A 21041-nucleotide genomic window follows, 5' to 3' on the forward strand; every position below is an offset into this window, starting at 1 on the left:
ATAGGCTCATGAATGTGAGGGAAATGGAAGGATATGGACATTGTGTAAGCATAAGGGATTAGTTTAGTTGGCCACTAGATTCCTAATGTAATTGATTCGGCACAACACTGTGGGCCGAAAGGGCCTGTTCCTGCGCTGTACTGATCTCTGTTCTATGTTCTAATATCACCCCTCAGTCACCTTCACTCCAGGGATAACTGTGCCAGCTTGTCTACCCTCTCCTTATCCTCAAGTCCTCTAGTGTGCAGGCAACAAACCAGTGAATCATTACCGTCAGCATCTACGTATGGATGAATTTGTCCTGATGAAGGGTCTCACCTGCTGCCTGGCCTGTTGAGTTCCTCCAGGTGTGTGTGTGTGTGTGTGTGTGTGTGTGTGTGTGTGTGTGTGTGTGTGTGTGTGTGTGTGTGTGTGTGTGTGTGTGTGTGTGTGTGAGAGTGTGAGAGTGTGAGAGTGTGTGTGTGTGTGTGTGTGAGTGTGTGTGTGAGTGTGAGAGTGTGAGTGTGAGAGTGTGAGAGTGTGAGAGTGTGAGAGTGTGTGTGTGTGTGTGTGTGAGTGTGAGAGTGTGAGAGTGTGAGAGTGTGAGAGTGTGAGAGTGTGAGAGTGTGAGAGTGTGTGTGTGTGTGTGTGTGTGTGTGTGTGTGAGTGTGAGAGTGTGAGAGTGTGAGAGTGTGTGAGTGTGAGAGTGTGAGAGTGTGAGAGTGTGTGTGTGTGTGTGTGTGTGTGTGTGTGTGTGTGTGTGTGAGTGTGAGAGTGTGAGAGTGTGAGAGTGTGTGTGTGTGTGTGTGTGTGAGTGTGAGAGTGTGAGAGTGTGAGAGTGTGTGTGTGTGTGTGTGTGTGAGTGTGAGAGTGTGAGAGTGTGAGAGTGTGTGTGTGTGTGTGAGTGTGTGAGTGTGAGAGTGTGAGAGTGTGAGAGTGTGAGAGTGTGAGAGTGTGTGTGTGTGTGTCTGTGTGTTGCTCTGGATTTCCAGCTTCTGCAGAAAGTCTTGCATTGATGAAAGATTTCTGCACACTTCCGGCATAATGACACCCCTCTCACCAGCACAGCGCATTTTTCACTCAGTCCGTGCTGAATTCCCGCAAATAAGAAAAATGAGCAAATTATTTACCGGGAAGGAAAATAAAGTGGCTTGTGGTCAGGACCGGGGGCCGGGTGGAGCAGCAGCACCGCCGAGTGGACGCCCGCGGTACTGCAGCTTCACGCAGGTTATGTTCCACGCTGGCGAGTCAAGTGCGCTCAGCAGCACCGCCAACTGTGCGGCCCCGGTATTGCAGGCGGAATCTTCAAAAGCCATTTAATCCAGTTCAACACACACAAAATGCTGGAGGAACTCAGCAGGCCAGGCAGCGTCTATGGAAATGAGTAAATAGTCGACGTTTCAGAACGAAACCCTTCACCAGTCTTGATGAAGAGTCTTGGCCTGAAACGTCGACGGTTACTCTGTTCCAGGCTGCCTGGCCTGCTGAGTTTCTCCAGCATTTTGTGTGTGTTGCTCAGATTTCAAGCGTCTGCAAAATTTCTTTCGTTTGTGATTGAACCAACCAACCAACCAGTACGTCTTTGGACCGTGGGAGGACAACAGACAACCCCCAGGAAACGCGTTCTGTGAGTGATGTGCCCCAGAGGAACGAGGTTTCATTTGGCTCTATACTAGTTTGTGATTCAATGATAATTAAACATCAGCTGCAATTTGACTTCACTTTTCAGAAAGAATTTTCGGCTCTTGGTGCTCGGAGTTTTCCAGGTGGCATTCCTGCGACCCGCCCTATTCTTCCTGGGAGTAGTCTTGTGGACAAACGGCCTCTATGACCCAGACGATGTGAGTAGGTTGACATCCGTCCATAACTCTAACCATCCCACAACACTCTCCCACCACACCGTCCCGTCACACATACCCTCCCCACCGTCCCGTCACACAATCCCTCCCCACCGTCCCGTCACACACTCCCTCCTCACCGTCCCGTCACACACTCCCTCCTCACCGTCCCGTCACACTCTCCCTCCACACCGTCCCGTCACACATACCCTCCCCACCGTCCCGTCACACACTCCCTCCTCACCGTCCCGTCACACACTCCCTCCTCACCGTCCCGTCACACATACCCTCCCCACCGTCCCGTCACACACTCCCTCCTCACCGTCCCGTCACACACTCCCTCCTCACCGTCCCGTCACACACTCCCTCCTCACCGTCCCGTCACACACTCCCTCCTCACCGTCCCGTCACACACACCCACCTCACCGTCCCGTCACACTCTCCCTCCTCACCGTCCCGTCACACACTCCCTCCTCACCGTCCCGTCACACTCTCCCTCCACACCGTCCCGTCACACATACCCTCCCCACCGTCCCGTCACACACTCCCTCCTCACCGTCCCGTCACACACTCCCTCCTCACCGTCCCGTCACACACTCCCTCCTCACCGTCCCGTCACACACTCCCACCTCACCGTCCCGTCACACACTCCCTCCCCACCGTCCCGTCACACACTCCCTCCACACCGTCCCGTCACACATACCCTCCCCACCGTCCCGTCACACACTCCCACCTCACCGTCCCGTCACACATACCCTCCCCACCGTCCCGTCACACACTCCCTCCACACCGTCCCGTCACACACTCCCTCCACACCGTCCCGTCACACACTCCCTCCACACCGTCCCGTCACACTCTCCCTCCTCACCGTCCCGTCACACTCTCCCTCCACACCGTCCCGTCACACATACCCTCCCCACCGTCCCGTCACACACTCCCTCCTCACCGTCCCGTCACACACTCCCTCCTCACCGTCCCGTCACACACTCCCACCTCACCGTCCCGTCACACACTCCCTCCCCATCGTCCCGTCACACACTCCCTCCACACCGTCCCGTCACACATACCCTCCCCACCGTCCCGTCACACACTCCCACCTCACCGTCCCGTCACACATACCCTCCCCACCGTCCCGTCACACACTCCCTCCACACCGTCCCGTCACACACTCCCTCCTCACCGTCCCGTCACACACTCCCACCTCACCGTCCCGTCACACTCTCCCTCCACACCGTCCCGTCACACATACCCTCCCCACCGTCCCGTCACACACTCCCACCTCACCGTCCCGTCACACACTCCCTCCCCACCGTCCCGTCACACACTCCCTCCTCACCGTCCCGTCACACATACCCTCCCCACCGTCCCGTCACACACTCCCTCCTCACCGTCCCGTCACACACTCCCTCCTCACCGTCCCGTCACACTCTCCCTCCACACCGTCCCGTCACACACTCCCTCCTCACCGTCCCGTCACACACTCCCTCCACACCGTCCCGTCACACATACCCTCCCCACCGTCCCGTCACACACTCCCTCCTCACCGTCCCGTCACACACTCCCTCCTCACCGTCCCGTCACACACTCCCTCCCCACCGTCCCGTCACACAATCCCTCCACACCGTCCCGTCACACACTCCCTCCTCACCGTCCCGTCACACTCTCCCTCCACACCGTCCCGTCACACATACCCTCCCCACCGTCCCGTCACACACTCCCTCCTCACCGTCCCGTCACACACTCCCTCCTCACCGTCCCGTCACACACTCCCTCCTCACCGTCCCGTCACACTCTCCCTCCACACCGTCCCGTCACACATACCCTCCCCACCGTCCCGTCACACACTCCCTCCTCACCGTCCCGTCACACACTCCCTCCTCACCGTCCCGTCACACATACCCTCCCCACCGTCCCGTCACACACTCCCTCCTCACCGTCCCGTCACACACTCCCTCCTCACCGTCCCGTCACACTCTCCCTCCACACCGTCCCGTCACACACTCCCTCCTCACCGTCCCGTCACACACTCCCTCCACACCGTCCCGTCACACACTCCCTCCTCACCGTCCCGTCACACACACCCTCCCCACCGTCCCGTCACACACACCCTCCTCACCGTCCCGTCACACTCTCCCACCACACCGTCCCGTCACACACTCCCTCCTCACCGTCCCGTCACACACACCCTCCCCACCGTCCCGTCACACACACCCTCCCCACCGTCCCGTCACACACACCCTCCTCACCGTCCCGTCACACTCTCCCACCACACCGTCCCGTCACACACTCCCTCCTCACCGTCCCGTCACACACACCCTCCCCACCGTCCCGTCACACACTCCCTCCTCACCGTCCCGTCACACACACCCTCCCCACCGTCCCGTCACACAATCCCTCCACACCGTCCCGTCACACACTCCCTCCTCACCGTCCCGTCACACACTCCCTCCACACCGTCCCGTCACACACTCCCTCCTCACCGTCCCGTCACACACACCCTCCCCACCGTCCCGTCACACAATCCCTCCCCACCGTCCCGTCACACACTCCCTCCACACCGTCCCATCACACACTCGCTGCACACCGTCCCGTCACACACACCCCCCTCACCGTCCCGTCACACACTCCCTCCTCACCGTCCCGTCACACACTCCCTCCACACCGTCCCATCACACACTCCCTCCACACCGTCCCGTCACACACTCCCTCCACACCGTCCCGTCACACACTCCCTCCACACCGTCCCGTCACACTCTGCCTCCACACCGTCCCATCACACACTCCCTCCACACCGTCCCGTCACACACTCCCTCCACACCGTCCCGTCACACACTCCCTCCACACCGTCCCGTCACACACACCCACCTCACCGTCCCGTCACACACTCCCTCCACACCGTCCCGTCACACACTCCCTCCACACCGTCCCGTCACACACTCCCTCCTCACCGTCCCGTCACACACTCCCTCCTCACCGTCCCGTCACACTCTCCCTCCTCACCGTCCATCACACACTCCCTCCCCACCGTCCCGTCACACACTCCCACCTCACAGTCCGTCACACACTCCCTCCTCACCGTCCCGTCACACACTCCCTCCTCACCGTCCCGTCACACACTCCCTCCCCACCGTCCCGTCACACAATCCCTCCACACCGTCCCGTCACACACTCCCTCCTCACCGTCCCGTCACACTCTCCCTCCACACCGTCCCGTCACACACTCCCTCCCCACCGTCCCGTCACACACACCCTCCCCACCGTCCCGTCACACACTCCCTCCTCACCGTCCATCACACACTCCCTCCACACCGTCCCGTCACACTCTCCCTCCACACCGTCCCGTCACACTCTCCCTCCACACCGTCCCGTCACACACTCGCTGCACACCGTCCCGTCACACACACCCCCCTCACCGTCCCGTCACACACTCCCTTCACACCGTCCCATCACACACTCCCTCCACACCGTCCCGTCACACTCTCCCTCCACACCGTCCCGTCACACACTCCCTCCTCACCGTCCCGTCACACACTCCCTCCACACCGTCCCGTCACACACTCCCTCCACACCGTCCCGTCACACTCTCCCTCCACACCGTCCCGTCACACACTCCCTCCTCACCGTCCCGTCACACACTCCCTCCTCACCGTCCCGTCACACACTCCCTCCTCACCGTCCCGTCACACACTCCCTCCTCACCGTCCCGTCACACTCTCCCTCCCCACCGTCCCGTCACACACTCCCTCCTCACCGTCCATCACACTCTCCCTCCTCACCGTCCCGTTACACTCTCCCTCCTCACCGTCCATCACACACTCCCTCCTCACCGTCCCGTCACACATACCCTCCCCACCGTCCCGTCACACACTCCCACCTCACCGTCCCGTCACACAACCCTCCCCACCGTCCCGTCACACACTCCCTCCTCACCGTCCCGTCACACATACCCTCCCCACCGTCCCGTCACACACTCCCTCCTCACCGTCCCGTCACACACTCCCTCCTCACCGTCCCGTCACACTCTCCCTCCACACCGTCCCGTCACACACTCCCTCCTCACCGTCCCGTCACACACTCCCTCCACACCGTCCCGTCACACATACCCTCCCCACCGTCCCGTCACACACTCCCTCCTCACCGTCCCGTCACACACTCCCTCCTCACCGTCCCGTCACACACTCCCTCCCCACCGTCCCGTCACACAATCCCTCCACACCGTCCCGTCACACACTCCCTCCTCACCGTCCCGTCACACAATCCCTCCACACCGTCCCGTCACACACTCCCTCCCCACCGTCCCGTCACACACTCCCTCCTCACCGTCCCGTCACACACTCCCTCCTCACCGTCCCGTCACACACTCCCTCCTCACCGTCCCGTCACACACTCCCTCCTCACCGTCCCGTCACACACTCCCTCCTCACCGTCCCGTCACACAATCCCTCCACACCGTCCCGTCACACACTCCCTCCCCACCGTCCCGTCACACACTCCCTCCTCACCGTCCCGTCACACATACCCTCCCCACCGTCCCGTCACACACTCCCTCCTCACCGTCCCGTCACACACTCCCTCCTCACCGTCCCGTCACACAATCCCTCCACACCGTCCCGTCACACACTCCCTCCCCACCGTCCCGTCACACACTCCCTCCTCACCGTCCCGTCACACACTCCCTCCTCACCGTCCCGTCACACACTCCCTCCTCACCGTCCCGTCACACTCTCCCTCCACACCGTCCCGTCACACATACCCTCCCCACCGTCCCGTCACACACTCCCTCCTCACCGTCCCGTCACACACTCCCTCCTCACCGTCCCGTCACACATACCCTCCCCACCGTCCCGTCACACACTCCCTCCTCACCGTCCCGTCACACACTCCCTCCTCACCGTCCCGTCACACTCTCCCTCCACACCGTCCCGTCACACACTCCCTCCTCACCGTCCCGTCACACACTCCCTCCACACCGTCCCGTCACACACTCCCTCCTCACCGTCCCGTCACACACACCCTCCCCACCGTCCCGTCACACACACCCTCCTCACCGTCCCGTCACACTCTCCCACCACACCGTCCCGTCACACACTCCCTCCTCACCGTCCCGTCACACACACCCTCCCCACCGTCCCGTCACACACACCCTCCCCACCGTCCCGTCACACACACCCTCCTCACCGTCCCGTCACACTCTCCCACCACACCGTCCCGTCACACACTCCCTCCTCACCGTCCCGTCACACACACCCTCCCCACCGTCCCGTCACACACTCCCTCCTCACCGTCCCGTCACACTCTCCCTCCACACCGTCCCGTCACACACTCCCTCCTCACCGTCCCGTCACACACACCCTCCCCACCGTCCCGTCACACAATCCCTCCACACCGTCCCGTCACACACACCCTCCCCACCGTCCCGTCACACAATCCCTCCACACCGTCCCGTCACACACTCCCTCCTCACCGTCCCGTCACACACTCCCTCCACACCGTCCCGTCACACACTCCCTCCTCACCGTCCCGTCACACACACCCTCCCCACCGTCCCGTCACACAATCCCTCCCCACCGTCCCGTCACACACTCCCTCCACACCGTCCCATCACACACTCGCTGCACACCGTCCCGTCACACACACCCACCTCACCGTCCCGTCACACACTCCCTCCACACCGTCCCGTCACACACTCCCTCCACACCGTCCCGTCACACACTCCCTCCACACCGTCCCGTCACACACTCCCTCCACACCGTCCCGTCACACTCTGCCTCCACACCGTCCCATCACACACTCCCTCCACACCGTCCCTTCACACACTCCCTCCACACCGTCCCGTCACACACTCCCTCCACACCGTCCCGTCACACACACCCACCTCACCGTCCCGTCACACACTCCCTCCACACCGTCCCGTCACACACTCCCTCCACACCGTCCCGTCACACACTCCCTCCTCACCGTCCCGTCACACACTCCCTCCTCACCGTCCCGTCACACACTCCCTCCTCACCGTCCCGTCACACTCTCCCTCCTCACCGTCCATCACACACTCCCTCCCCACCGTCCCGTCACACACTCCCACCTCACAGTCCGTCACACACTCCCTCCTCACCGTCCCGTCACACACTCCCTCCTCACCGTCCCGTCACACACTCCCTCCCCACCGTCCCGTCACACAATCCCTCCACACCGTCCCGTCACACACTCCCTCCTCACCGTCCCGTCACACTCTCCCTCCACACCGTCCCGTCACACACTCCCTCCCCACCGTCCCGTCACACACACCCTCCCCACCGTCCCGTCACACACTCCCTCCTCACCGTCCATCACACACTCCCTCCACACCGTCCCGTCACACTCTCCCTCCACACCGTCCCGTCACACTCTCCCTCCACACCGTCCCGTCACACACTCGCTGCACACCGTCCCGTCACACACACCCCCCTCACCGTCCCGTCACACACACCCCCCTCACCGTCCCATCACACACTCCCTCCCCACCGTCCCGTCACACACTCCCTCCTCACCGTCCCGTCACACACTCCCTCCACACCGTCCCGTCACACACTCCCTCCACACCGTCCCGTCACACACTCCCTCCCCACCGTCCCGTCACACACTCCCTCCACACCGTCCCGTCACACTCTCCCTCCACACCGTCCCGTCACACACTCCCTCCTCACCGTCCCGTCACACACTCCCTCCACACCGTCCCGTCACACACTCCCTCCACACCGTCCCGTCACACTCTCCCTCCACACCATCCCGTCACACACTCCCTCCTCACCGTCCCGTCACACACTCCCTCCTCACCGTCCCGTCACACACTCCCTCCTCACCGTCCCGTCACACACTCCCTCCTCACCGTCCCGTCACACTCTCCCTCCCCACCGTCCCGTCACACACTCCCTCCTCACCGTCCCGTCACACACTCCCTCCTCACCGTCCCGTCACACTCTCCCTCCACACCGTCCCGTCACACACTCCCTCCCCACCGTCCCGTCACACACTCCCTCCTCACCGTCCCGTCACACACTCCCTCCTCACCGTCCCGTCACACACTCGCTGCACACCGTCCCGTCACACACACCCCCCTCACCGTCCCGTCACACACTCCCTCCCCACCGTCCCGTCACACACTCCCTCCTCACCGTCCCGTCACACACTCCCTCCTCACCGTCCATCACACACTCCCTCCTCACCGTCCCGTCACACACTCCCTCCTCACCGTCCATCACACACTCCCTCCTCACCGTCCCCTCACACACTCCCTCCTCACCGTCCCGTCACACTCTCCCTCCACACCGTCCCGTCACACTCTCCCTCCACACCGTCCCGTCACACACACCCTCCTCACCGTCCATCACACACTCCCTCCTCACCGTCCCCTCACACACTCCCTCCTCACCGTCCCGTCACACTCTCCCTCCACACCGTCCCGTCACACACTCCCACCTCACCGTCCCGTCACACACCCACAGAGTGATTCTCTCCATATTATTCACCGCAGTAATGTCACGTGTGATCTTTACCCCACCTGTCGCCCTGTACTCGGGTGAGTGTCACACCTCAGTAGTTTATATTCCCTGCGGCCTCACCGTGCTCTAACTCTGCCACTGCCTGCGTTTCTCAGTGGTCGGCGTCCAGCATCTTCCTGTGGATAAACCTCTTTCTGGGAGTCTCCACCATCGTGGGATTGTGGCCGATCGCCATCCTGTTTCGACATTCCAAACTGCTCCAGGCCGACCAGAACCTGGCGTGCAAGTTCGCGCTTTTCCAGGTCAGTCAGTTGCTGCATTGGGATCCAAGGGAATGGCGGTCGGAATCCTGGGTAGGGTCAGGAAATTCCCGGTGCGATTGGGGAAATCCTGCACGTGGTAGGGAAATCCGAGCGTATTGAGGGAATCCAGGGCGTGGGGGGTAAATCCCGGGCATGGTGGGGAAATCCCAGAGGCGGTCAGGAAATCCTGCACGTGGTAGGGAAATCGGGATGTAGTGAGAAAATCCCGGGCGTGTTGGGGGAATCCCGGGAGTGTTGGGGAAATCCCAGATGTGTTGGGGAATTCCCGGGCGTGTTGGGGGAATCCCGGGGGGTGTTGGGGAATCCCGGGGGTGTTGGGGGAAATCCTGGGGGGTGTTGGGGAATCCCGGGGGTGTTGGGGGAAATCCGGGCGTGTTGGGGATATCCCGGGAGTGTTGGGGAAATCCCGGGGGTGTTGGGGAAATCCCGGGGGTGTTGGGGAAATCCCGGGCATGTTGAGGAATTCCCAGGGGTGTTGGGGCTTCATGAGGCACTGGTGAGGTCTCACCTCGAGTATTATGAACAGTTTTGGGCTCCTCATCTTAGAAGGGATGTGCTGGCATTGGAGAGGGTCCAGAGGAGGTTCACAAGGATGATTCCTGGAATGAAGGGGTTAACAAACGAAGAACGTTTGATGGCTCTGGGCCTGTATTCAGTGGAATTTAGAAGGATGAGGGGGGATCTTATTGAAACGTTTTGAATGTTGAAAGGCCTAGGCAGAGTAGATGTGGAAAGGATGTTTCCATGACGGGGGAGTCTAGGACAAGAGGACACAGCCTTAGGATAGAGGGGCATCCATTTAAAGCAGAGGTGCAGAGAAATTTAGAGGCTGGTTTAGAAAATTAGAGGTGCAGAGGGTGGTGAATTTGTTACCACAGGCAGCAGTGGAGGCCAGGTCATTGGGAGTCTTTAAGGCAGAGATTGCTAGATCCTTGACTGGGAAGTTGTGAGATCAAAGGTCCACCTTATCAGGAGTCTGGGGACTGTGTGGTAGATGCTGACCTTGAGCCTAGTGGAATGTGCTTTTGCATCTTCTGCCTGGTGGGATGGGGGAAGAGAGAATGTTCGGGGTGGGTGTGGTTTTGGTTATACTGCCGGCTTTACTGAGGCTGTGAGGAGTGTGGACAGACTCCATGGAGGGGAGGCTGGTTTCCGTGATGTGCTGAATTGTGACCACAACTCTCTGCGGTTTCTTGTGGTTACACGCAGAGAGATTGCCATACCAAGCTGTGAAACACCCAGACAGAATGCTTTCTCTGCTGCCTCAATAAGAATTCGGAAGAGTCCACAGGGACATGCCAAATTGCTACAGCCTCCTGAGGAAGTAGAGGTGCTGCTGAGCTCTTTTGGCTGTGTTTGGACCAGGACAGGCTCCTGCTCATGTTCTCAAGTAGAACCATGAAGCTCTCAACCCGAGCACCAGTGATTAGGACAGGACTGCACTCTACCTTCCTCAACTCAATAAGCAGCCCTTTTATTTTGTTAACGTTGAAGGAAAGTTTGTGGTCTTGACACCATATTACTAAGCTCTCTACCTGCTCATTGGTATTTGAGATACGGCCCACGACGTGCTATCATCTGCAAACTGCTAGATGCAGTTTGAGAAGAATTTGGCCATGAAGCCACGAATGCACAGGGGCGTGGGCAAAAATTTATCAAGCGCCAGTGTTTAGTGTTGCTGCCTCTCATTACTGACAGTAGTCTGTTGTTCAGGGAGTCTAGTCTGTCCTCACTGACTGGGGTCTGTTGGTCAGGGAGTCTAGTCTGTCCTCACTGACTGGGGTCTGTTGGTCAGGGAGTCTAGTCTGTCCTCACTGACTGGGGTCTGTTGTTCAGGGGGTCCAGTCTGTCCTCACTGTCTGGGGTCTGTTGGTCAGGGAGTCTAGTCTGTCCTCACTGACTGGGGTCTGTTGGTCAGGGAGTCCAGTCTGTCCTCACTGACTGGGGTCTGTTGGTCAGGGAGTCAAGTCTGTCCTCACTGACTGGGGTCTGTTGGTCAGGGAGTCTAGTCTGTCCTCACTGACTGGGGTCTGTTGGTCAGGGAGTCCAGTCTGTCCTCACTGACTGGGGTCTGTTGGTCAGGGAGTCTAGTCTGTCCTCACTGACTGGGGTCTGTTGGTCAGGGAGTCCAGTCTGTCCTCACTGACTGGGGTCTGTTGGTCAGGGAGTCTAGTCTGTCCTCACTGACTGGGGTCTGTTGGTCAGGGAGTCTAGTCTGTCCTCACTGACTGGGGTCTGTTGGTCAGGGAGTCTAGTCTGTCCTCACTGACTGGGGTCTGTTGGTCAGGGAGTCTAGTCTGTCCTCACTGACTGGGGTCTGTTGGTCAGGGAGTCTAGTCTGTCCTCACTGACTGGGGTCTGTTGGTCAGGGCGTCTAGTCTGTCCTCACTGACTGGGGTCTGTTGGTCAGGGAGTCTAGTCTGTCCTCACTGACTGGGGTCTGTTGGTCAGGGAGTCTAGTCTGTCCTCACTGACTGGGGTCTGTTGGTCAGGGAGTCTAGTCTGTCCTCACTGACTGGGGTCTGTTGGTCAGGGAGTCTAGTCTGTCCTCACTGACTGGGGTCTGTTGGTCAGGGAGTCTAGTCTGTCTTCACTGACTGGGGTCTGTTGGTCAGGGAGTCTAGTCTGTCCTCACTGACTGGGGTCTGTTGGTCAGGGGGTCTAGTCTGTCCTCACTGACTGGGGTCTGTTGGTCAGGGGGTCCAGTCTGTCCTCACTGACTGGGGTCTGTTGTTCAGGGGGTCCAGTCTGTCCTCACTGTCTGGGGTCTGTTGGTCAGGGAGTCCAGTCTGTCCTCACTGACTGGGGTCTGTTGGTCAGGGAGTCCAGTCTGTCCTCACTGACTGGGGTCTGTTGTTCAGGGAGTCCAGTCTGTCCTCACTGACTGGGGTCTGTTGGTCAGGGAGTCTAGTCTGTCCTCACTGACTGGGGTCTGTTGTTCAGGGAGTCCAGTCTGTCCTCACTGACTGGGGTCTGTTGGTCAGGGAGTCTAGTCTGTCCTCACTGACTGGGGTCTGTTGTTCAGGGAGTCCAGTCTGTCCTCACTGACTGGGGTCTGTTGGTCAGGGAGTCTAGTCTGTCCTCACTGACTGGGGTCTGTTGGTCAGGGAGTCCAGTCTGTCCTCACTGACTGGGGTCTGTTGGTCAGGGAGTCCAGTCTGTCCTCACTGACTGGGGTCTGTTGTTCAGGGAGTCCAGTCTGTCCTCACTGACTGGGGTCTGTTGGTCAGGGAGTCTAGTCTGTCCTCACTGACTGGGGTCTGTTGTTCAGGGAGTCCAGTCTGTCCTCACTGACTGGGGTCTGTTGGTCAGGGAGTCTAGTCTGTCCTCACTGACTGGGGTCTGTTGGTCAGGGAGTCCAGTCTGTCCTCACTGACTGGGGTCTGTTGGTCAGGGAGTCTAGTCTGTCCTCACTGACTGGGGTCTGTTGGTCAGGGAGTCTAGTCTGTCCTCACTGACTGGGGTCTGTTGGTCAGGGAGTCTAGTCTGTCTTCACTGACTGGGGTCTGTTGGTCAGGGAGTCTAGTCTGTCCTCACTGACTGGGGTCTGTTGGTCAGGGGGTCTAGTCTGTCCTCACTGACTGGGGTCTGTTGGTCAGGGGGTCCAGTCTGTCCTCACTGACTGGGGTCTGTTGTTCAGGGGGTCCAGTCTGTCCTCACTGTCTGGGGTCTGTTGGTCAGGGAGTCCAGTCTGTCCTCACTGACTGGGGTCTGTTGGTCAGGGAGTCCAGTCTGTCCTCACTGACTGGGGTCTGTTGTTCAGGGAGTCTAGTCTGTCCTCACTGACTGGGGTCTGTTGGTCAGGGAGTCTAGTCTGTCCTCACTGACTGGGGTCTGTTGGTCAGGGAGTCTAGTCTGTCCTCACTGACTGGGGTCTGTTGGTCAGGGAGTCTAGTCTGTCCTCACTGACTGGGGTCTGTTGGTCAGGGAGTCTAGTCTGTCCTCAGTGACTGGGGTCTGTTGGTCAGGGAGTCTAGTCTGTCCTCACTGACTGGGGTCTGTTGGTCAGGGAGTCTAGTCTGTCCTCACTGACTGGGGTCTGTTGGTCAGGGCGTCTAGTCTGTCCTCACTGACTGGGGTCTGTTGGTCAGGGAGTCTAGTCTGTCCTCACTGACTGGGGTCTGTTGGTCAGGGAGTCTAGTCTGTCCTCACTGACTGGGGTCTGTTGGTCAGGGAGTCTAGTCTGTCCTCACTGACTGGGGTCTGTTGGTCAGGGAGTCTAGTCTGTCCTCACTGACTGGGGTCTGTTGGTCAGGGAGTCTAGTCTGTCTTCACTGACTGGGGTCTGTTGGTCAGGGAGTCTAGTCTGTCCTCACTGACTGGGGTCTGTTGGTCAGGGGGTCTAGTCTGTCCTCACTGACTGGGGTCTGTTGGTCAGGGGGTCCAGTCTGTCCTCACTGACTGGGGTCTGTTGTTCAGGGGGTCCAGTCTGTCCTCACTGTCTGGGGTCTGTTGGTCAGGGAGTCTAGTCTGTCCTCACTGACTGGGGTCTGTTGGTCAGGGAGTCCAGTCTGTCCTCACTGACTGGGGTCTGTTGTTCAGGGAGTCCAGTCTGTCCTCACTGACTGGGGTCTGTTGGTCAGGGAGTCTAGTCTGTCCTCACTGACTGGGGTCTGTTGTTCAGGGAGTCCAGTCTGTCCTCACTGACTGGGGTCTGTTGGTCAGGGAGTCTAGTCTGTCCTCACTGACTGGGGTCTGTTGTTCAGGGAGTCCAGTCTGTCCTCACTGACTGGGGTCTGTTGGTCAGGGAGTCTAGTCTGTCCTCACTGACTGGGGTCTGTTGGTCAGGGAGTCTAGTCTGTCCTCACTGACTGGGGTCTGTTGGTCAGGGAGTCCAGTCTGTCCTCACTGACTGGGGTCTGTTGGTCAGGGAGTCTAGTCTGTCCTCACTGACTGGGGTCTGTTGGTCAGGGAGTCTAGTCTGTCCTCACTGACTGGGGTCTGTTGGTCAGGGAGTCTAGTCTGTCCTCACTGACTGGGGTCTGTTGGTCAGGGAGTCTAGTCTGTCCTCACTGACTGGGGTCTGTTGGTCAGGGAGTCTAGTCTGTCCTCACTGACTGGGGTCTGTTGGTCAGGGAGTCTAGTCTGTCCTCACTGACTGGGGTCTGTTGGTCAGGGAGTCTAGTCTGTCCTCACTGACTGGGGTCTGTTGGTCAGGGAGTCTAGTCTGTCCTCACTGACTGGGGTCTGTTGGTCAGGGAGTCTAGTCTGTCCTCACTGACTGGGGTCTGTTGGTCAGGGCGTCTAGTCTGTCCTCACTGACTGGGGTCTGTTGGTCAGGGAGTCCAGTCTGTCCTCACTGACTGGGGTCTGTTGGTCAGGGAGTCTAGTCTGTCCTCACTGACTGGGGTCTGTTGGTCAGGGAGTCTAGTCTGTCCTCACTGACTGGGGTCTGTTGGTCAGGGAGTCTAGTCTGTCCTCACTGACTGGGGTCTGTTGGTCAGGGAGTCTAGTCTGTCCTCACTGACTGGGGTCTGTTGGTCAGGGAGTCTAGTCTGTCCTCACTGACTGGGGTCTGTTGGTCAGGGAGTCTAGTCTGTCCTCACTGACTGGGGTCTGTTGGTCAGGGAGTCTAGTCTGTCCTCACTGACTGGGGTCTGTTGGTCAGGGCGTCTAGTCTGTCCTCACTGACTGGGGTCTGTTGGTCAGGGAGTCTAGTCTGTCCTCACTGACTGGGGTCTGTTGGTCAGGGAGTCTAGTCTGTCCTCACTGACTGGGGTCTGTTGGTCAGGGAGTCTAGTCTGTCCTCACTGACTGGGGTCTGTTGGTCAGGGAGTCTAGTCTGTCCTCACTGACTGGGGTCTGTTGGTCAGGGAGTCTAGTCTGTCCTCACTGACTGGGGTCTGTTGGTCAGGGAGTCTAGTCTGTCCTCACTGACTGGGGTCTGTTGGTCAGGGTGTCCAGTTTGTCCTCACTGACTGGGGTCTGTTGTTCAGGGGGTCCAGTCTGTCCTCACTGTCTGGGGTCTGTTGGTCAGGGAGTCCAGTCTGTCCTCACTGACTGGGGTCTGTTGGTCAGGGAGTCCAGTCTGTCCTCACTGACTGGGGTCTGTTGTTCAGGGAGTCCAGTCTGTCCTCACTGACTGGGGTCTGTTGGTCAGGGAGTCTAGTCTGTCCTCACTGACTGGGGTCTGTTGGTCAGGGAGTCCAGTCTGTCCTCACTGACTGGGGTCTGTTGGTCAGGGAGTCTAGTCTGTCCTCACTGACTGGGGTCTGTTGGTCAGGGAGTCCAGTCTGTCCTCACTGACTGGGGTCTCTTGGTCAGGGAGTCTAGTCTGTCCTCACTGACTGGGGTCTGTTGGTCAGGGAGTCTAGTCTGTCCTCACTGACTGGGGTCTGTTGGTCAGGGAGTCTAGTCTGTCCTCACTGACTGGGGTCTGTTGGTCAGGGAGTCCAGTCTGTCCTCACTGACTGGGGTCTGTTGGTCAGGGAGTCTAGTCTGTCCTCACTGACTGGGGTCTGTTGGTCAGGGAGTCTAGTCTGTCCTCACTGACTGGGGTCTGTTGGTCAGGGAGTCTAGTCTGTCCTCACTGACTGGGGTCTGTTGGTCAGGGAGTCTAGTCTGTCCTTACTGACTGGGGTCTGTTGGTCAGGGAGTCTAGTCTGTCCTCACTGACTGGGGTCTGTTGGTCAGGGAGTCTAGTCTGTCCTCACTGACTGGGGTCTGTTGGTCAGGGAGTCTAGTCTGTCCTTACTGACTGGGGTCTGTTGGTCAGGGAGTCTAGTCTGTCCTTACTGACTGGGGTCTGTTGGTCAGGGTGTCCAGTCTGTCCTTACTGACTGGGGTCTGTTGGTCAGGGAGTCTAGTCTGTCCTCACTGACTGGGGTCTGTTGTTCAGGAAGTCTAGTCTGTCCTCACTGACTGCGGTCTGTTGGTCAGGGAGTCTAGTCTGTCCTCACTGACTGGGGTCTGTTGTTCAGGAAGTCTAGTCTGTCCTTACTGACTGGGGTTTGTTGGTCAGGGAGTCCATTCTGTCCGTATTTACTGGGTCTGTTGGTCCATCTTGTCTTTATTGACTGTGGTCTGTTGGCGTGGAAGTCTCGCCTGTCCTTACTAACTGTAGTCTGTTGGTCAGGAAATCATTGATATGACTGATTTAATTGATTATCTGTTTAACAATGATCACTGGGTTGTTAATGATATGGGACAGAGAACCACTAACTCTTGAATGTCTCTTGGAGCTGATCACAGCGGGTACTACTGTGATGAAGATGTTACCATCAGATATGCCTTAGCATTGTTGCTAACTTGCATGCAGGCATGTGCTGGGTCACCATGAACTAAAATGTAATGGAGCTCAATAACGTACGACTCGCTAGTCACTATGCAAGTTAACGCCAAGGGGCTGATAGTTTAAAGAAAATAACAAGGTTATCAAAAATGGAACCAGGATCTCAGAACCTTGAATATAAACAGGAAAGATTCTTCTGATGCTGGGAATATTGAGCAACACACACAAAGTGCTGGAGGAACTCAGCAGGTCAGGCAGCACCTAAGGAAAGAATAAATAGTCCTTCAGCCATCCATCTCATCTATCACCCACCAGTTTGTACTCCCTCCTCCACTTCCCCCAGGAGAATGGAGAGAATTGTGGGGGTGGGGGAAGGGTTGGCGCGGGTAATGGGGAAGGAATGGAGCTGGGGTAGGAGGAGGAGGAGGAGGAAGAAGCTGAATGCAGGTGATGGAAAGGAGGAGCAGAGGGAGTTAGGGATGGAGGGGCATTTTCCCAGATTCCTAGTCACAAGTTATCGCCCAGCTCCCTCCTCCCATCATGTCTCCATCTACCAGGATTTTTTCCTCACCCTTTCCTCATTCCTCCATCCCTCAGGTGACTCTCATCCTGTCATCGCTGCAGAATTCCATCATCGGAACGCTAGCAGGGGCCGGACACATTGGCTGCGCTCCCCCCTACTCCGCCAGGACCAGAGGCCAACGTACGTAAGCCACACCGGGGGACACCTGCAGGCTGAGTGTGTGGGTTGGTGGGGAGGGTGTGCAAAGGACCCAGTGACCATACACCCCCTCCCCTGGCCCCCCCACCCACCCTTCTGCTTCTCGGCCCACTCCCATTCTAGGATTGACGGTTTTAAAATACACACCCACCTTTCAGCTCACTCACTTCCTCTTTCTATAAGAAATAGGAACAGATTGAGGCCATTCAGCCCATCAAGGCTGCCCCATCGTTGCATCATGTATGCTTTATTATCCCTCTCAACCCAAACAGGCAACAGTAGGGTTCCTCAGCAATACCTCAGCCCATTGTCTGCAGCATATTTGTTGGCACAGGGCCCCGGCAGACTTGCAGAGATTCACAGACCCAAGCTTTGGTCATCATGACCTCTGCAGTCATGATCGATCTTTGGGCTTCAATCCAAACCACTGTTCAACATTCGGAATCCAGCAAAGGGGTGGGCATCACACCCACATCAACCGAGGCGCCCCCTACGCTAGTCCATATCCCTCTCCTCCTTTCCCATCCAACTATCTAGCCCAGAGCCTTTTTAAAGTAATTATATCTCCCCATACTCAGTGGCCACCTCCTGTAGCTAATGCATATGCTTGTGGTCATCCAGGTTTGACGTGATGTGCATCCAGATGCTCGTCCGTTGTAATGCCTGGTTATTTGAGTTACTGTGCCTTTCTGTCAGCTTGAACCAGTCTGGACATTCTCCTCTGACCTCTCTCATTAACAAGGCATTTTCACCCACAGAACTGCTCCTTAATTTTTTGTTTTTGTTTTCATACCATTCCCTGTAATCTCTGGAGACTGTTGTGTGTAAAAATCCCAGGAGATCAGCAGTTTCTGAGATACCCAAATCTCCCTGTCTGGCACTGAAAATTATTCCACTGTTAAAGTCACTCAGATCACATTTCTTCCCCGTTCCGATGTTTGGTCTGAACAACAACTGAACCTCCTGACCATGTCTGCATGCTTTTATGCATTGAGCTGCTACCACGATTGGCTGATTAGATATTTGCACTAATGAGCAGGTGTACCTAATGAAGTGGCCACTGCGTGTATATGCCTGTGTACGTACAGATGTGTTTGCCTATGTGATTCAGTGAGCTGTGACCACAGTGCTAAGGATCTCATCACTAGAGATGTTATCTCTTGATTGAGGCATTACACGGACTGATCACAACCTTTCAGTAACTCCAGTGCTGTCTACTCCTCCGCAGTCATGAACAACCAGCTGCTAATTCTAGAGATGTTCCTTGTTGGTGTCTTCACACGGAAATCCTACCGGAAGAGCGACGGTCGCCCTGGTTACAGGCCTGTGGGTGAAACTCATCAACAGGGAGACAAGATGGCTGATAAAGAATGTGAAGCAGGGGCCACTGCAGATCAACAGCCCGGTCACTCTGCAGTTTGCAATATGTAAACAATAATTACTTGAAGTAAAATGTGACACTTTACATGAAAATGCCATAAGTTATTTGATTTTAATTGTCCACCTTATTCCGAATGTGACACACAGTCAGCCGGTGAAATGAAATGAGAGTGAGGGCTGAGGCAGAGCATGGTAGGTGAATGGTGGAACCAGGTCAGGTGGGCTATGATGGACAGAAGGATCCAGGTGGGGGTGGGGAGATGCATAGAGATACACCTTGGGAGACAGGTGGAACCAGTTTGGTGGGGGGGGGGGGTGAGGAACAGGGAAGATGAACTATGGGAGAAGAAGCTCAAGTGATTGAGGGGAGAGGGACACAAAAGTTGATCGAAAGGAGAGGGACCTTTAGAATCAGAATCAGGCTTATTCTCACTGAGGTATGTAGTGAAATTTGCTGCTTTATGGCAGCAGTACAGAGCAATATGTAATAAATTTCTACAAGTTACTATGCTGATAGGCCAAATGGACTAATTCTGCTTTTATATCTTATGGTCTTAGTTACAAGAAATAACTAAATAGTTCAAATAGTGAAGAAGTGTTCATGGGCTCATTGTCCATTCAGAAATCTGATGGTGGAGGGGAAGAAGCTGTTCCTGAATCATTGAGTGTGTCTTCAGGCTCCTGTACCTCCCTCCTGATGGTAGCAATGAGAAGAGGACATGTCCTGGGTGGTGAGGGTAAAAGATGTTGCCTTTTGACGATGTCCTTGATGCTGTGCCCCGATGGAGTTGGCCGAGTTTACAACTCTCTGCCGCCATTTGTGATCCTGTGTACTGGAGCCTTCGTACCAGGTGGTGATCTATCTCTTGGTCAGGGGACCAAGATTATAAGCCAGAGGTTCCGGCTCACCGCCAATGCACATGCTCCCTGTAGGAAACAGTGCCAATGACATCACAAGATGGCGGCACACACAGCTGCAGCGGCCTCTCCAGCTTCAATCGACATTGAAATTTTCATTCTGTTCATCTTTTCTACGATTGAAAAACACGGCTGATCATAAAGAACACAATATTTTGTTAGCTTATTTGCAGTAATATTTTGTTCTGTGTGCTGTGTGGTATATTTTGTGGATGCACCGTGGTCCGGAAAACATTGTTTCATTTGTGTGTATGTAGTCAGATGACAATAAACTTGAACTTGAGACTCCCACCATACCTGAGCAGCCTGCCTCCGAGCCAAACATGGATCAGGGAGACAGTGGCTGGGTTGCATCCTCTCAAGGAGGAGGGCTTTATCGTTGCACATGACAACACAAGCAAACTTCACCACTCACCGCCCAGGTATGAAGCACCGGTGGCTTTAGCAACACACACAAAATGCCGGAAAACTCAGCAGGGGTTCCTCAGCCTGGAACAGTGACTATTTGTTAATTTCCAAAGATGCTGCGATCCTCCAGCATTTTGTGTGTTGCTCAGGCTTCTAGCATCTACAGGCCTTCCTCAGGTTTGTGATACCAGTAGCTGGTATGATACTGCTAACTTGTATCATATATGCACGTCATTATTTGTTACTTAATTTATGGTAATATTACTTCACGTGTTGTGTGTGAGTTAGATGTGCATGTTGGTTCACAGGAACATTGTCTCATTTGGTGACAATGTGTACAGCTGAATAACAATGAAGTTGAAGTTGACATACAGTCCTGTGCAAAAGCCTTTGGCATTCAGGTTTGTTATATGGTTACAGAAAGAACGGGCTTGATGGCATCCTGATCTCAACATCATCAAGGGTGTCTGGAGAGACAGACGCAAGCGAGGCAGCCAAAGTCTGTAGAAGAACCGTGGCAAGTTCTCCAAGATGCCTGGAACAACCTACCAGCCAATTTTCTTATAAAACAGCAGAACAGTGTACCAAAGAGAATTGATACTGTTTTAAAGGCAAAGGGTGGTTAGACCAAATATTGATTTGATTTAGTTTTTGACCGTGTACCGCTCTCTATAGTAATTTTTTTTATATTTAGAAACTTCTCATTTAATTATTTTTGAAAGCATCTTCGCTTTCCAGGATTTTGTAACGTACGTCTAAGATGTT

General features: G+C 56.4%; 1 protein-coding gene across 3 annotated transcripts in view; it reads left to right on the forward strand.

Annotated features, from left to right (window-relative positions):
- LOC132406328 (organic solute transporter subunit alpha-like) overlaps positions 1–20991 on the forward strand; it is a 61699-nt gene extending 40708 nt beyond the window's left edge. For all 3 annotated transcript variants that reach the window (XM_059991851.1, XM_059991869.1, XM_059991861.1), the window contains 4 exons: positions 1709–1820; positions 9451–9597; positions 17447–17552; positions 18799–20991. In XM_059991851.1, the coding sequence (XP_059847834.1) occupies positions 1709–1820; positions 9451–9597; positions 17447–17552; positions 18799–19001 (568 nt within the window). In that variant the 3' untranslated portion in view covers positions 19002–20991. The remainder of the gene's footprint in view (positions 1–1708; positions 1821–9450; positions 9598–17446; positions 17553–18798) is intronic.
- Positions 20992–21041: the final 50 nt, after the last annotated feature.

The sequence above is a fragment of the Hypanus sabinus genome, chromosome 2 (genome assembly GCF_030144855.1).
Source record: "Hypanus sabinus isolate sHypSab1 chromosome 2, sHypSab1.hap1, whole genome shotgun sequence".
Taxonomy (NCBI): domain Eukaryota; kingdom Metazoa; phylum Chordata; class Chondrichthyes; order Myliobatiformes; family Dasyatidae; genus Hypanus; species Hypanus sabinus.